We start from the raw sequence: 17,017 nt of genomic DNA on the forward strand, positions 1-17,017 counted from the left end.
GGACAATATTTGAATTCTTCTGGAACCGATGACTACTCCCTCCAAATTATCAGATCTGAAAGGAGGAAAAGAGCCATTTTTGAAGATCAGCTGCCATCTAGCGAAGGTCGAGTGAACTGTTTAAAACGTTCTTTTGGGTCAATTTAAACTATATTCCTGGTGGAATACCTTTTTGCCACTTTGTCACTGTAAATTTTGGGGTCTAGAAATTATTCAGGAGCACGACTGTTAAAACCCTCTTAAAAGGTGTGCATTTTGCAAAGCAGAGCAATGTCACTCATCAAAGATTTTTATTAAAATAAATAAATAAAGTCTTGATAAAGTGTGCTCAAAAGAAACCAATCCTGTGCACTTTCAATAGAACAGATTAGTGGGTTTGGGGCTCCACCCCATTATACTAAAAAGAATTGAACTAGCAATGTCTTAAACTAAAATAATCAGTATTAAAACAATAACCTACAGTAAAAATTCAAAGAAGTTTAAGTTAAAATTCACAGGAATGTGCTCATCAAGCAACAACATCATAGTTTTTACATTGGACACCAAGCATGTTATTGTTACTAATTTATGGATAACTAGAATAAACTCAAAAATATTAGCAGTGTGCATTAACACAGTCAAGTTTCCCATGTAAGATAAGACTACTCTGGGTCATCCATCAGTGCTTCCTTCCAGCTTAACATTTTCATGAAACAAGAAGCATTTCCTTGCTATTGCAGACATTACCACTGGGACACACCTGCCAAGCAGGCTTGTGGCTTTCTCTTGTGTTTCACCTAAACCATTGCCTGCATTTTCTACACCCAATGTGATGACACAAACTGGAACTGCCCTCACAAGAGGTCACAGCCCTCCCTTCTCTTCCCATTCAATGCCCCTTTCAAGGCATTCCTTCCACCAATATAAGCCTTTGCATGGCAGTGAAATGCAAAAAAAAACCCTTAATTTATTTCCAGTTAACCAACTCTCCAAGAAAAAACAGTGCTACATCCAACAAGCTCATCATCTTTGCTATATTGATGTTTTTCCTATTAAAATAAAGTAGAGGAGTTATATCATTAAGTTGATAAAGGGTAGAACTCCCTCTTTTACTGTCTAAACTGACCATGAAACTACGATAAACAGAAGGTAGGAAGAAAAGAGGTTGTTGCTGTGCTACTTTTCCAATTATATTTATGCAAACCTGTATAAAAGTAAATTTAAAACCGGAAAAATAGATGGATTACAGCAAAGCACCTCTCCCATGTATTTGCCATTAAAAAAGATGACCTGAACTCCTCTTCACTAAAGGCAAGGGACACTCAGATCAATAATTCAAACTACTATTATTTGGAATTCTTTGTTACTCAAGATTAGATTTGCAGGTGTTTTCCTTCTCATAGAAAATCCAATTTTCCAGATGTTACAATAAGTCTGTTAAAAAGAATAACCATATATGAATATAAACCTCTGAGCTATTGCAATATGCAATATTTCCATACTTTTCTTTCCTAAGCAGAACTTTTTAAAACCAAGCAGAGTGTCCACCATTTACAGTTCAAAACACTGAAACATAAATCTGCCATTTTAAACAGTATGTTTTTTGTTTAATCGAGGACGTACTTGAGGGCACTCGTGTTTACAAGAACCTTTGATGGAAAGAAATAAAACAAGAGAATGTGTTTATAAGACATTGGCTTGAAAATACATTTGCCTTCTTGGAATGAAAACTCCTTATAATCTTTTGTCTGTACATTCTCTGGGCAGACATTAGTAAGTCCCACACCAAATACCTAATAAGTCTACATATTCCATATAGCCATATTCCACATAAACATTTGCATATGTGTGCAGTATAAACTAGTGCTATGGAAAGAAAGATTAAGTAGATATCCAAAAAACAGACACTGAAAGGAGAAAAGTCGTTCATGAATTGAAAGGAAATCTCTCATAGGCCCTTTTGCACATAATTAGGCGTAAAGAGAAGGTTTGCTGGTTTTCACTCTGCTCAGCCCTAGGCTGTTCCTCTGTCTTGTATTCAGCATTTTGAATTATCTGAACTGGTTCTGTTAACACTGCTTGCTTTTTATTTTTATGGGTTACTGAAATATTTTGTATACAGCCCTTGGTTCAGTAAGGAATTTGATTAAGCAGGACACCATCAAAAAGATTTCCTTATGCTTTCCCTGCTGAGACCTTCAGAATCCATGCAGGAAAGGTGGTAATTGTTCTGTAAACCACCTTCTCTGGGTTTTCTGTGAATATAACCATGTCTGATGGCCTCGTGCCTTTGAGATCCCAGTTCTGGTACACACGTGGCCTCAAATAAAGTCTGTATGCATCTGGCACATGCGTGACTTTACTTAAAATGAAGCTACTTGCAAGGATGAAATTATGTACATACTAAATTTCACAGATCACAATTTTTTCTTGTAACCCACAATGCTGACAGACCTCCTGGGAGGTCCTCAGGGAGCGATCCCTGTCATGGCCAGCTCTGTGGGAACAAGTGAGCAGCAATGAGGAAGGGGCAGGTCCATGTCGTGTGTGGGATGAGGGTACGGGAGGGCTCTGGGACACCCTGTCCAGCTCACGGGCAGCACTTGGACAGCCCTTCAACAGGGAAGGCCGAGGGTGGCAGCTGAGGTGGGACTGAGGGAGGCGGACACTGAGTACTGTGTCCAGTTCTGGGCCCTTCAACTCAGGAGGGCAGCGGAGCTGAGGAAGGGTCTGAAGAACAAGTCCCATAAGGCAGCTGAGGGAGCTGGGGGTGTTTATCCTTAGGAAGAGGAGACTCAGGGTGACTTTATCACTCTTTACAACTCCCTGACAGGAGATTGTAACCAAGTGGTGGGTCGGGCTTTTCCCTCAGGCAACAAGTGACAGGACAAGAGGACACTGCGCTAATGGAGGCTTAGGTTGGACATCAGGAGGAATTTCTTCACACAAAGGGTGTTCAGACATTGGAATGGGCTGCCCAGGGAGGTGGTGGAGTTACCGTCCCTGGAGGTGTTTAAGGAAAGACTTGGTGCCATGGTCTATGGTGGTGTCCGGTCACAGCTCGGACCCAACACCCTCAGAGCCCCTTTTCCCACCCTCACCCTCCCGGGCTCGGCGGCGGCACCGGCGGCGCCTGAGGGGAGGGCGGGGCTGGGGCGGGGCCCGGAGCGCGCGCTCCGGTGTGGCGCATGCGCGGGACCGCCTTGGGGCGCGGGAGGGGCTGTGCTCCGTTCCCAGCGTGCGCTCAGTTCGCGGTGTGTGCTCCCTTCCCGGCTTATGCTCTCTTCCCGGCGGTGCCGGCCCGGGCGGGAGTGCCGGGGCTCCGCGGTGTCTGCGTTCCATTCCCCGGGGCGGGGGGTGGCTGGGCTCGGCGGTGTCTGCTCTCCATTCCCCGGACGGGAGTGCCGGGGCTCGGCGGTGTCCCTGGGGATGGCGAGGCGCGGTGAGTGAGGAGCCGGCCGGGCCGGCGCGGAGCCGGCGGGCGGATGGAGCCGGCAGAGCTGAAGCTGCTGCCGCCGGACGCGGGCGATGAGGGCACGCAGCGCTGCCGGCTCGGCCCCGCCGCGCTGTCCTTCCTGGGCGCCACGATCGGTGCCCCGCTGCGGATCGCGCTGCCCGGCGGCTGCTGCGTGTGCACGGCCTGGCCGCGGCACGACCTGGCGGACGGGCTGCTGCAGGCCGACCTGAGCTGCAGCACGGCCGGGATGGCCCCGCCGCCCCCGCCGGGGCTCCGGCTCAGCCTGCGGCACCTGCGGCTGCTGCCGCGCCGGGCCGTGGGCAGGGCGGCCGTCAGGGCCGTGCTCGGCAGCGCCGCGCTCAAACGGGCCACCCCCAGGGCCGTGCTGCAGGACACCCTCAGAGAACTGCTGAGAAATGTTTATGTTGCGCCTGGTTACGTTGTTACTGTTGCCCCAAGTCCCGAGAATCCCGTGGTGTGTATTGAAATACTGTCTGCAGACACGTCGGTGGAGGAAGCTGGGTTGATAACCCCCCAAACGAGCATAAAAATTAAGGAGGTGACGACTTTAGAGTGGTACAGACATTTATCAGAAGGCACTGCAAAAACTGCAATTGCAGGACTTGATGATGTGGGAAGGCCTTTGAAAGAAATGATTGATCTGCCTTTGCGCTTTCCAAAAACTTTGAGGAAGCTGGGGCTGGCTGTCCCCAATGGAGTGCTACTGATTGGGCCCCCAGGTGTAGGGAAAACCCTCCTGGTAAAGGCAGTGGCAGAAGAGCTGGGTGCATTCCTGTTCGGTGTCAGTGGCCCAGCCCTCCATGGCTCGAGGCCAGGAGAAGGTGAAGAAAATTTGCGAAGAGTCTTTGAAAAGGGCAGAGAAATGTCATGTGAAGGCCCAACCGTTCTCTTTTTTGATGAAATTGATTCTTTGTGCCCAAAGCGAGGAAGTTCAAACAATGCTCCTGAGGATCGAATTGTTGCTCAGCTGCTGACACTCCTGGATGGTGTAAGGAGTGAGGGCAAGATGGTCATTGTGGCAGCAACAAACAGGCCGGATGCCTTAGACCCTGCACTGAGAAGGCCTGGCAGATTGGACAGAGAGGTAAATAAACCCTGTTATTTATAAACACATTTTTCTTTCCATATGGATGTGGAATGGGGCTGTTTAATAAAGTCTTTATGATAAAGATGTAGACCTGTTCTTCAGGGGGTTTGTTTGCTTACAGATGCTTAGCTTTACAGGATTAGGTTTTTTCAGTTAAATTATAGAGTGAAGATTTATGCATGTCTCCCTAAAGGTTTATTGTGACAGATAACTAGTAATCTATTGTGTCAAAAATTTGATCAAATTTCAATTTTGGGTCTGTTCTGGAAAGCAACCTAGTAGTCAAAAGAAGAAAAACACACACAGTTGAGCAACTCACAGTTCTTCTGCTTGTATTGTTTTTCTGGCTAAACACACTCCTGGATCATGCAGTTTAGTCAAGATCTTTAATGCTTTCATAATTGTAATTTTCATTATTTTCTAGAACTTAGAGATTGTTGAGATGTATTTTATGACTATGTTTCACCAGCGTTTTAATAATGTATGAATGATTATCTTATTGATTTTTTTCCTATCATATTATTCTAATTCAGTCCTTGTAGTGCACAGAAATTATGATGTGTTATGTCTTATGTTGAACCTTCCTGAAAATGGCACTCAATAGACACCAGCTGACAGTGTCTTATGAACAACTGTTTATACAAACAAACACGGTTCACTTGGAAAGTAGGTGATATTTTAAATATTGTCATTTGTTTAGTGCTGTTTATAGGTTTCTTGTAAAACTCTTTAGTTGCAAGTATATGTAAATCTTTAGTAAGCAATATAAAGCAGAGACAAAATTGCTTGCCTAGGTGTGTAAAATAAGATGAATATATCACATTATCTGCTTACAATTTTTGTTTATTCTCTTTGGTTTAGGTTATTATTGGGACCCCAACAGTCACTCAGAGAAGATCCATCTTGCAGTTGCTTACATCCAGTATGCCCATTTCTGCAGAGGTTGATGTGGCTCTGCTGGCAGAGCTGACGCCGGGGTACGTTGGAGCTGACCTCACAGCACTCTGCAGAGAGGCTGCCATGCAGGCTGTGGCCCACAGCTCCTTGGTATGGCTGCACATCAGTCAAGGGCAGTGGCATTAGTATCCTTACCACCCTTTCCTGTTAATACTCAGCTTGACTCGAAAAGCTTGAGAAGTTGAAGACTCACAAATTAGAATACTGCAAAACACCAAGTGTGTTATAAATGTAGACAGACCATTTTTGCTAGTTCTTTCAGTTCTCCCCTGAAAAGACTGTTCTTTCTGAGTGAAAGGTTTTGATTAAAGTTTTTATCCTCATCCTTTTTAGGATCGTGCAAAGCAGAGATTCTAGTCTTTTTTTAGCAAAGTAAACTTTGTCCACCGTTGCATTTGGCCTTTTGTGAAGTGTTTTTCATACTAATGCAACATTTAAGTATTACATTAAAATATAATTAATATTCTTTATCTTCTGGGGGTTTTTCAGGATTCAACTGAAACCATGATTAATATGGAAAATTTCCAAGAAGCTTTTAAAAAAATTCAACCGTCTTCTTTTCGAAGTGCAGTTGGACTAACAGAGTGCAAACCTGTGACTTGGGAGCAAATTGGTGGTCTTGAAGATGTAAAGTTAAAGTTAAAACAGGTAACATGGAACAAATTTAGATAAAGAGCTAATTTCTCATAAGCATATGCTCCAAGGTTTTCTGTGTGCTAATTATGAAAATGAATTCTCTTGAAAATCACCTGATTATAAACTGTATTTTAAACGTTTTTGATACTACATTAAGTTATTACAATGTTTGAGCTAGAAGTCTTCCAGTCACAAGATATCACCACCAAGCATAGTAATATCGTGGGAAAATATGCATGGTTTTTAGCAGCTGAAAAATACTTAACTTGTAGCCAGATAATTCATCCACTCCTGAATATTTAGCCAGAGAGGGTTCTTGTGTATCATCTCTCCAGGATTACCTTTAGTTCTGTTTCAGATGGAGACTTCTAAGAAGGGGGAATTATATGAAGAAAGACTAAGTCATTATTCTCTGATTTCAAATTAATGTTTGTATCAAGGAGAGGAAGTGATGTGCTTGGCAATTTATTGATAGCCTATGAACTCTAGTCTTGTCACTAAGAATTTCATCCCTGTTTTTTGTATTGACAGAGTATTGAGTGGCCTATGAAGTTTCCTCAGGCATTTGCAAGGATGGGCCTGTCCCATCCCAAGGGCATCCTTCTCTATGGGCCACCTGGGTGTGCCAAAACCACGCTGGTGAAGGCTGTGGCCACAAGTTGTCACTGTGCCTTTCTCTCTGTAAGTGGTGCTGATCTGTTCTCACCCTATGTTGGAGACTCAGAGAAGATTTTGTCTCAGGTACAGTTTTTAATTTGTGTAAGGCTTATGCTTTATTTTTGCTTGAGTTTTGTAAAGTATTAGTTAGACGTAAATTTTGTTACTGGAAAGCTAATACAGCTCTTACCTGATTATTAAATAGAAATGGCCTAGAGATTAACATTTATACAAAGTGAGAATCTATCCTAAAAATTATAAAGTTTTAAACTTTGTAAGTATTTCTACTCTTTTATTTTCATTTCATTTAAGAATATAAATATGAAGCAGAATTTGCCTGTAGTAAATGTAAGCCAGAACAGTTCTTGTGAATCATTACAAATGTACCTTTAAAGTTAAGTAAGTAAAATACAGAGTGAATGTAAATGGGATTTGTTCACCTTACCTGATAGAATGCATGCATTAGTATTTTACTTTATTAACACTTTTCAAAAAGGTATTTCGCCAAGCAAGAGCCAATACTCCAGCAATAATATTCCTAGATGAGATCGACTCTATCCTGGGGTCTCGCTCCCGCTGTAGCACTGGCCATGGGGTCTCCGAGCGAGTCCTCTCTGTTCTTCTCAATGAGCTGGATGGTGTTGGCCTGAAAGTTACAGAAAGAAGAGGAGGCAAGTTACAGCTTGAGGCTCAGTGCCAAGAACAAAGTGATCAGGAAAGGAAGGTATTTATGCTCCCTTTTTTGTAAGAAGAATGATAAATGCTGTCCAGTTGTTACAAAAATTTTAGTGGTTGGCATTCACAGCTTCAAATCCTCAAGCTTAAAAATATACCAGCTGCTCTTTTACTCTGTCATAATTTCTAGTTTTTAGAAAACACTGTATATAGGCTGCTGAATGTTTTTACATACAGTGTTCCTCAATGAGACTTTGTTTGAACAAGATACACAGGTATTACAGAGCATTACTGGATGGTGTTCATCTTCTGTCACAAAAATCCTCTTCTTGACACTAAAGTAACTTTTTAGACTGATTGTATTATTTTTACTATTGTTCAAGTTCATTCCTGAACTTACTTTTTATAAACATTCTCCCTTCTTCATTTGCAGGTCTTTCTCATACATACTGCTACAAAAGCAGCACAGTTACTTATTTAAACAAAAAGTTGTACCTTCACTTTCGAGTGAATGATTCACAATATTTAATATTTAGCTTTTCTGGATTTAAATTGCATCTTCTTACGATAATCTCTGGGGGAATAGTAAAGAAAACAATTCCAGAATCATAGAATACTGAATTTTTACATATAAAAGCTTTTATGTTACAATTTGGCCAAAGAAAAGTATCGATTGTCAAGGCAGATACTAACTATGTTTCTTCTTTGCCGTGTAATCTGGCCTGCACCAAGGCATTTTTTACCTCAAGGAAAATTAAATATTAATATTGAATTGAAAATAACTGCATGTAAAGTTACATCATCCTTTTGCCCTTCCTTTCTTCTCATTAGTTTTTAATTAATGTTTAGATATTATCTATCTTAATGATGTTGCACTGATTTGTTTATATGCTCTGTTACTCAGCTTGAGTTTCAGGAAACTTTGAACAAAGATTTCATGGTAGTTGCTGCAACAAATAGACCAGATATGTTGGATGATGCCTTGTTGCGTCCTGGAAGGTTGGACAAGATGATCTATATTCCACCTCCAGATCTGAAGGTGATGTATTACACATCCATACGTTACTTTAAAGGGAGAGATATGAATTACCAGCACACTTTACTTTAAGAGCAAATGGGGCACATTCCAGTAACATATTTAACAATTGATGGATGATTCACTAAAGATCCATCACCAAACTCAAGGTACAATGAAGAAATTTAAAAGCTAATAAACACATTTGTATTTTAAACACCTGTAACATTTTAACTGATGCATATAGTTATAGTATTGCATAATAGAAATTAAAGAGTATCTGTATTTAAAAATAAAGCTACAATTTAGGAAATACCCACAACAAGTTGTCTGCCCTGAGCTTGACAAAAAAAAGTTGATCCCAAAGGAGACCAAAATATGGACTCTTCAGTCTAAAATACTGTGTTTTTATGAAGTAATGAGTAACTGTGAATAACAGACCTTAATATATAAGATAACCATAAGTGTAAATATTATCTCTATTAGTAGCATTTAATTCTTCCACCAAAACCACATAGTTTTGGTACTTTTCTGGATTTTCCTTTGTTCTAATTTCAGTTTGTAACTGCTTTGGAGAAGGATTAATTTGGGGGTTTTTCGGTTTTGTTTTCTTGTGCCAAACGCACCAATTTACAGGGAAGACTTTCCATTTTGAAAATCTGCACCAAAAAAATTCCGTTAGATCCTGATGTGTCATTACAAGATGTGGCAGCCCTAACAAACCTCTTCTCTGGAGCTGACATTGAAAATCTGTGCAAGGAGGTAAGAAATACTCTTGGTTCATCTGTGAAATAAACTATAATGAAAGCTTTGAATGAAAAAAGAGAGCTAACTTACAGATGTTACCAAACCATCAGTAGTACAGATTCTTTCACAGTTTGTATTGAAAATATAAAGAGAATGAGTAAAACGGAACACAACAAGGGTCAATTCTTTAAATAAAGAAGGCAAATAAGAATGAAGTCTTTCTGTGGTAATTTACTAGAAGTTAAGGAACTGTACTACCCTTTATTTCATGTGACCCTCTCTAATCCATACTCACATGTAGATGAATTGTGTTCTATGTACTGCAAGCAACTGCAGCATTTTTAGCTGAAATTTGCATGTACTGTCAAGGCTAGACCAAAGAAAAATTTAGAAGAGAAATCCAGAATTTGAGTTGAGTTGTATAAAAGAGAGAAGAGTAGGAAGAAAAGCCAACTGTATAAGTGATCAAGAATATATTGTCTAATTTGGACACAAAAAGTGAAGGAAAAAGTTATAATAACCTAATAGATTTTTATTGTTATTATTTATTATTTATAGTTTATTCTTTATTGTTAAATAATCATAAACCATACAATGCTGTTTTCAAATGCTTTACCTAACACTCTGTTATTTGCAAAATATTTTGGAATACTTACAGTACATTCTTTGCAATTTACACCATGATAAGCACTTCAAGTTATTTTTTCTTCTTCTAAAGGCTGCTTTGTTGACTTTGCAAGAGAATGGGCTTGAAGCAACTGCTGTGAAACACGAGCATTTTGTGAAATCATTGAAGACTGTAAAACCATCCTTAAACATAAAAGACTTGGAATTTTATGAAAAATTCCAGCATCAAGAATTAGCCTCTTGAATCAAAAAGGAGTGTCATAGGTATTTTTAAATACATTGCAAAGATTTTGAAAAGGCTTGCATCTTTTGTGGTTTTTAATTCTGTACTTACTGTAGTTTTCAGGGTATATGAAATACAGTAGAGTTTCACTTGTCAAAGGTCTGTGATTTCAAGAGCGAATAATAAAATCTCATTTACTTTGGGTAGGTTTACATCTGATGAAACAAGTAATTGAGATACTTAGATAAAGCACTGTGGAACAGGTTAGTGTTACTGTAGATTTCCTAGTTTTCAGTATACACACTGGCATAACAAGAATACTCAAAGTGTGTTGTGAACTCTCCAAAGGACAGTGAAATTTTAAAAAATAGGAAAGCTTTCAGAGTGTTAAATAGGAGGATGTAAGTCCCATTCTATATGAAATGTGTTTTATATGTGCCTGTTTACAGGATTACTTTCTTACAAGCAAATTCCAAAATATAGTGGCAGTGAAGAGGATGTCAGGGCTTAAAACCTTATTGTAGGTTTAGAAGTCTGAGGTTTTAGGACTAATTCTAGATCAGTTACTGCTTACTGTACAAACATTTGAATTGAGTAAGAAGGTAAGAACTATGTAATCGACTCAAACTATAATAATTTCGTTAGAGAAAGGAGTTTGCTTTATAACAATTTGTGCAGAATTCTTTTGCCCCCCCAACAACCACTCTTTGTCAATACATTTTTGTAGGTCACCTTCTCAAATACACAGTTATATCCAAGGAAATCGGTACCACATAGAGGTGTGCATTTTAACTTTCTAGAGTAGGAAGGTTTTATTATTTTTTATTATCTTTTCCTTTTCCCAATGGAAATGTTTGTGAATGAAATACACCACTGTCAAAGACAGTTTCTTATTTCCGCTGAGATTCGGGAGTTATAAACCCATTAACAAATATTTCTTGCTCATAATAGGAACACTAGAGACTGTCTTGAGTGTGATATGTAGTGAGATGGATCACAAAAGGACGTTCCAAAGCAGTTTGTGATTGTGGAGGGCAAGAGGCAGTAGTAGAAGCCACTGTAACCTAGGAAAGTGTTCAGCTATAAACGACCATCCTACTACTTGGTGGCTTTGATCACTGTTTTACAGGAAGGACCATCCTGTTGTTTTATTTCTGGCAACAAACTAGCAGTGCTGGTCAACTTCCCAAACACCCAAAGGTTTCTCAGTAGCAGTGCTGAGAAAATATATACAAACCTTCTAGTTAACTCTGTTTCGCTTCCCAGTGTTTGAGTTTGCAATAGAATTGCTGGACCTGAGAGTTGTGACAGCAAAATGCTGCCAGGTCCTTCACCTCGAAGACTCTGCTACTTAACTTCTAGACTTGCTCCCTCCAGGGACCAGCAGAGCTAATTGTGCCCTGTCGTGTCTGTTCCTTGCTGCAGGGAGCCAGCAGGGCACTTCTTTCCAGTGGGCAAGAGGGAAGGGGAGAAACATGTACAGGAGTTGTTGGCTGGCACTGTTCACCTCCAGCCTGCCCTTGGTAGTCTTCCTCCCACAGGGATATTGGGAAGCAATAGGAGCTGTGTAACACAGTAGAGTGACAGGAACCTGGCCCTGGGTTAAGCTTTGGCTGCAGCAAAAGGGGACACGGTGACACTGAGCCTCCTCTTGCAGTCACTGTAGGCACCTCTCTGAGCTCTGGAAGAGGCAGGCCATGGCCTCGCCTGGGCGTTTGCCTGGATGTGCTGTTCTTTGGGCAGCTGCCTGGAGAAGCGGACAGACAAGACGACAGAGGAGAAATGGAGCCACAGAGTTTGAGTACTGCAGTCAGCAAGGGAGAAGGGGCTGCGGGAAGAGCACACGTCGCATCCTGCTCTCCTGGCAGCTCCCTTTGGGGTTCGGAGCAAGTCGGGGCGCTCCCCTGCGCCTGCCGCCGCGGGCCGGGGGGTGGCACTGCTGGCCCGGCCCGGCCCGTGCTGGCCCGGCCCGCCCCCGCAGCCCGGGGCGCGGTGCGATGCGTATATAGCGCGGTGCGTGCATAGCGCAGGGAGCGCCCGTCCCGCTGCCCGTCCCTGCGCTGCCCGGCACCGGTGCCGTCCTGCCCCTCGCCCCCGGGCTGCAGTAACACGCACAGCTTGTGCCAGGGCCGCAGCCGCCGCCACGATGAACAGGAGCATCTTCCAGATCCTTAAAACAAAAAGAGAAGTAAGTTTTCCCGGGGGCCGCGCCGTGGTCCCGCTGTGCGCGGACAGGTGCTCCGGGGCTGCCCGTGACAGCGAGCGCCTTCCCGGGCCATGGTGAGAGCGAGAGACATGTGCGGGTTGGAATTCCCGTGTGAACAGTGAGGTGGGGTGAAGAGTAGCACAGAGGGATAATACAGTGACAGCAAATCCCACCTCAGCCCCTGCTCCCCAACTCGTGGCCATGAGCCAGGACACCAGTTCAGCTCTTTCTCCATTCTCTCTTTCAGCTCATTCCCCTGGCTGGAATATTGTCCATGGCAGCAGTTGGGGCGTTCTCTTTTAGTGTCTATTCCCTACTCGGCAAATCTGATGTGATGTAAGCAAAATACTTCTTGTTTGCTGCTCACCCTAACCTTTTTTCATTCAACAGAGGTATTGAACCATCATATTTTATACACACACACAACACAAATAATCCATGTGCATCTTCCAGAGTACTAGTAACTGAAATGCCTGCAGACTGTAAATAGTGAAGAAATTAATTCATTTGGAGCGTAGTCCAAATTATGTCCTAACTTCTGATTCAATAATTTTTTTCTTTGCTGTAGGTGTAACAGGTTTTAAATATTCTTATCAAGAATTTCAAATAATCAGACAGGTAGATGAGATGCAGATATGTTGCAGCCAGGCTAGTAACTTGTATATAAGGAGCAGAATTTGATAATATTAAGATAATATTCTAATGGCTTGGCCAAATTGGAATTAAGTCCTACGCTCTTTGAGGAGTTTATTTATTTACTTTAAGGTGATTGAAATAGGCATTTTAGCTGTCAGGGTAGGAGTCCCCCTACTTTGTGTCCTTACTCAGTTTTGATTTTTCAGCTTGCTTCCCTCACAATGACACATGGTACATGGACATTGTCTTGGTTGGTGCTTTGGAAACTGCAAGTAAAGCAAGCCCTTGTTAATTCCTGCCCAGAATTTGGAACAGAATGCCCAAACCTGTAAACTTGTGTTTTGGGGAACTCTTTACTTAAATGAATAGCTCTGCTGATGACAGGCTACTCATATATGAAAAATGTATGCAAGAACACACCTTAAAGCATAGTACCTTTTGTTTTTCTTTTAAAGCATTAACAAGAGTGGCAATCCAGAACCATGGGAAAATATTGATCCTACCAAGTCTCAGAAGGTAAATTGTACATATAATACAGTCAGTATAAATAGCATACATTTCCAACACTGTAACTTCTTTTAAATGTGTAAGAACTAGTAAAATATTAATGAGGAAACACATGTAAAGCTGATGTATATCTAGTTAATAATGGAAACAAATTTTTAATTAATTACTTTATATCTTCCTAGTGTTACCTAATGATAGGGTTCCAGCTATTACATTCTATGTCTGATCCTGAATTTATAGCATATCCTGGTTGCTGTCCTGTGTCCATTCCAATGCCCAACATCCATTTACTCAATTCCATTGGTAACAGTGGAAATTTGGAGTACAGAAGATGGCTGTTTCCCCTTACCTTGTTCCTGAATTACAATATTGACTAAGAATATTTGAGTGCTGGAGCCTCAAATAGTAGAGCATCTAGAATAAGGAAAAATAAAATTATTTGGCACTATTAGCTGTATAATATCCAAATGATTTTGTTCAACAAATTACTTTATATGTCATCAGTTACTCTCTTTGCACACTTCTGAAAGGAAAATGTAAAGCTACTAGAAATTCTTCATTAATAAGTTGATGTATGAATGGGGGGGTGGGAGAGGAGTAAATGCTCACTGGGATTTTGCTAACTTTCACATTTTCCATTTCTTCCAGCTATTAACAGTCCAACAGAAATGGAAACCTATAGAAGAGCTGGAAGATGTCAAAAAGCTTATGAAGTGAGAAGGTTCTGTTGCCCCTAAAAGGTACCCTATGAATCTAGTGGAATCACTTCTGCACAGACTTGGCTACTGGACTCAGTGTGCGGAAATGCTTCTGCTACGTTTTTAGGGTCTCCCTGCATTTTTTTGGACTCTGGATGAGGAGTTTCATGTTGCTTTAGAAGCTGGCATACAGCATCCATATAGTCCAAAAATCTGACTCCAATATTCATTTTCAGTAGGCCTTTGATGTCAAATGTTGAATATTCAGATGGTAATTATAAATGGAAAAAGCCTTCACTTTTTTTTTGTAGAATTTGGAGCATTTTTTCAAAATGCATTAGTTTTGTCAATTTATAAATTTTTAATAAAATAAATTCTAAATTTTTTCAGCTTTTCCTGTAAGTTCCATAAATGGAGATTGCCCAAATGCCCTTCTAAACTGGAATTCCTGGTCTGCTTCCTCTCTATACTGTATTTCAGTGTATATAGACCAAAGTAATAGCCACAAGATGTCTTTGTATGGCAATATATGTGGTCATAAAGTATACTTGCATTGCTTGTCTACATTAGATGTGATGATAGTTTAAGTCAAAACTAATATTCTGCTGCAAAGACTTCTGTGTGGACTCACCTTAACCTGCTGAGGAGTCCTGTAGGTTATTTGAGGGTGTATTTGAGACTGCAGGATTAGGGCACAGAAGTTGGGCATGGCTAAAACAGAAATGAAAATGAGATAATTTCTCTTGTGTTTAGTGTTGCATTTAAATTTAGAAGTTACTAGAATTAGGAAACTTGACTGATCCAAAACTAACTACATAATGCTAATTTCTTTTTTTTTGTGCAAGGTAGTTCAAGTGCAAGCTCAAATTTACTGCACAGTTAACAATGTTTTTAAACATTTCTACATGCCATTAGGAACATCTACTTTTTCATATAGAAACTAACATTAAAATTAGGAATGATTCTATGAAGAGACAATTCCTCCACGAGCATCTGTGTGTTTTCTTATGGGTTGGCCAGGGACAGAATGTAATGGGCAGGCCCCCAGTACATTTATTAGGCAAGAAATGCATTCAGTGGTAGAACTGTCCTTTTGTAGCTATTTTTGGTAAGCAGCTTCACAATCTATTACTTAGTTTCTTTTACAGATTAATTTCTGTAAGGAAGAAAGCAAAAGTGAAACAACTGCTAACTGGAAAAAGTCCCCTTAAGTAATAGTCAAGTGCTTTACGTTACTCTCTTGTGGCAAAGGCAAACCTGGGTTAGAAAAGCTGTCTCCCAAATTTCCAAGTAGTGTGGCTTCAGAAGCTTTATGTTTACTTCAGCTGAGGAAAAAAAAAGTTAAAATGTTATTTTATCAGATGCGGCGTAAATATTTATGAAGTAAGGATGATTCAGCAGCTTCTATGTTTTAGAATGACAGGAACCAGTCTTCAGAATATTTTTTAGCTTTCATTTTAAGGAATGACATCACAAGATTGGATAGCATAGAACCACAAAGATACAGCGCTCTGAGGAATATAAGTTTTAAATATCTTAATAAAGAAAATATTTTAAAATATTTCTCTAAGTTATTCTGTATTTCCATATTTTTACTGGACTGTACCAAACAAAACAAAGTGCTATGGTCTGAATTGATGCATGGATTAAATGAGTTTGTTCTTCAATAAATCACTTGTATAGTCTGTAAATACTATGACCTAAGTATCTGTCAACATTGGGGAAATAAATGTAACTTTTACATCATTTTTGTATTTAACAACTTTTCAGTGGTATTTCCAGTAGTGCATTATGCAGTGTGACTGCTCTCAGTCACAGGTTGTTGCTTCTCTCATCCTGTCCTGAAGCATAACAGCTGTGCTAATAAACTGGTTTGCTTTGTTAGCTGCTCTATTTTTTTGGTTTTAGTATAGATTTGTTGGGAGGGTTTCACATAATGTAAGAAATCAAAATATTTTGCTGCACTTCAAAAAGTTTATGAATGTTTTTAAAGTTCTTGGGATTTCGTATCTTCTCTGACTGTCCCTAAAAATCTGTCTTTTGCATGGGTAAGGGGTTTTTCTTGTAAGCAGAGCACACCAAGAGCAATTTCTGTACCTCCCCAGCTCAACTACTTAACATAAATCTATAAGCAATATATAAATTATTTCCTTGTTTTACAAACAGTAAAGATTCAATTGGCTGAATTTCATGAGCTGAGTTTATGAGAAAAGTAAGACTTCCCTGTCCTGTGTTATGCAAAAACTTGACTTTTTATTCCATGGACAACTTAGAGTTTATGGAAATAACTTAGAATTTCTTCCTTCTCTCCATTTTGTCTCCTATTCCATTCTGTTCTTTGTTTTGGTTAGGGGATTTTTTTTGGTTTTTTTAAACAATCACTGTCTTTGCTCATCAATTCTAGTACTTTTCCAAAGAACTGTATCAATTCCAACATTCATATGAATTGCAAACTTTAATTAAAATGCTCACTGGCTTGTTAGAGTTTCAAGTATAAATTAGAAGCCAGAAATGTGTTTTAAAAATTCTAATCACCATTAAAAATGTATCATTAGAATCTATGGCCATGTTTTTCTAACTTTTTCTAAGTAGTCTGTTTGTAAATAGAAGACTAGAGGGTTGCTTTCTGCAGTGTCCATGCAATGAATTACTAATTTTTATTACTACAGTAGTACTTGAAGGCCTTAAAACTGCAGATCTTGTGGTGTTGTGGTTACCAGAGAGTTGTACTGAGTTTTTAATTTGGTATTTTTTGCATCTGATAGCCCTGGTATCAGCATTTCTTCTGATGTCCCCCAGCCCCTGTATTTCCCTACCACAAGGTGCTGTTGGTGTTGTGCTGTACTGTCTGGTTTACTTCACTGGCACTTCTTTAGAAAACAGGAACTT

The 17,017-nt window shown here is 40.3% G+C and overlaps 2 protein-coding genes across 2 annotated transcripts; both read left to right on the forward strand.

Annotated features, from left to right (window-relative positions):
* Nucleotides 1-3,205: 3,205 nt before the first annotated feature.
* Nucleotides 3,206-10,287, forward strand: AFG2B (AFG2 AAA ATPase homolog B). The gene is made up of 8 exons (XM_071568214.1): nt 3,206-4,541; nt 5,406-5,591; nt 5,991-6,149; nt 6,669-6,878; nt 7,291-7,518; nt 8,374-8,508; nt 9,121-9,246; nt 9,950-10,287. The coding sequence occupies exons 1-8, from the start codon at nt 3,465-3,467 to the stop codon at nt 10,100-10,102; spliced, it is 2,274 nt and encodes a 757-aa protein (XP_071424315.1). The 5' UTR covers nt 3,206-3,464; the 3' UTR covers nt 10,103-10,287.
* A 1,800-nt stretch (nt 10,288-12,087) lies between these two features.
* Nucleotides 12,088-16,654, forward strand: C13H15orf48 (chromosome 13 C15orf48 homolog). The gene is made up of 4 exons (XM_071568410.1): nt 12,088-12,269; nt 12,535-12,623; nt 13,379-13,439; nt 14,079-16,654. Exons 1-4 carry the CDS (start codon nt 12,228-12,230, stop codon nt 14,145-14,147), a joined length of 261 nt encoding a protein of 86 aa, XP_071424511.1. The 5' UTR covers nt 12,088-12,227; the 3' UTR covers nt 14,148-16,654.
* Nucleotides 16,655-17,017: the final 363 nt, after the last annotated feature.

Source organism: Pithys albifrons, chromosome 13 (genome assembly GCF_047495875.1).
Source record: "Pithys albifrons albifrons isolate INPA30051 chromosome 13, PitAlb_v1, whole genome shotgun sequence".
Taxonomy (NCBI): Eukaryota; Metazoa; Chordata; class Aves; order Passeriformes; family Thamnophilidae; genus Pithys; species Pithys albifrons.

Bases quoted from the DNA above. Each gene is read 5' to 3' on its own strand.
- C13H15orf48 (XM_071568410.1), top strand. From the start codon at position 12,228: ATGAACAGGAGCATCTTCCAGATCCTTAAAACAAAAAGAGAA. The intron at 12,624-13,378 runs GTAAGCAAAATA...TTTCTTTTAAAG, and splicing joins CTCGGCAAATCTGATGTGAT to CATTAACAAGAGTGGCAATC. The intron at 13,440-14,078 runs GTAAATTGTACA...CATTTCTTCCAG, and splicing joins ATCCTACCAAGTCTCAGAAG to CTATTAACAGTCCAACAGAA.
- AFG2B (XM_071568214.1), top strand. From the start codon at position 3,465: ATGGAGCCGGCAGAGCTGAAGCTGCTGCCGCCGGACGCGGGCGATGAG. The intron at 6,150-6,668 runs GTAACATGGAAC...TTGTATTGACAG, and splicing joins TAAAGTTAAAGTTAAAACAG to AGTATTGAGTGGCCTATGAA. The intron at 9,247-9,949 runs GTAAGAAATACT...CTTCTTCTAAAG, and splicing joins TTGAAAATCTGTGCAAGGAG to GCTGCTTTGTTGACTTTGCA.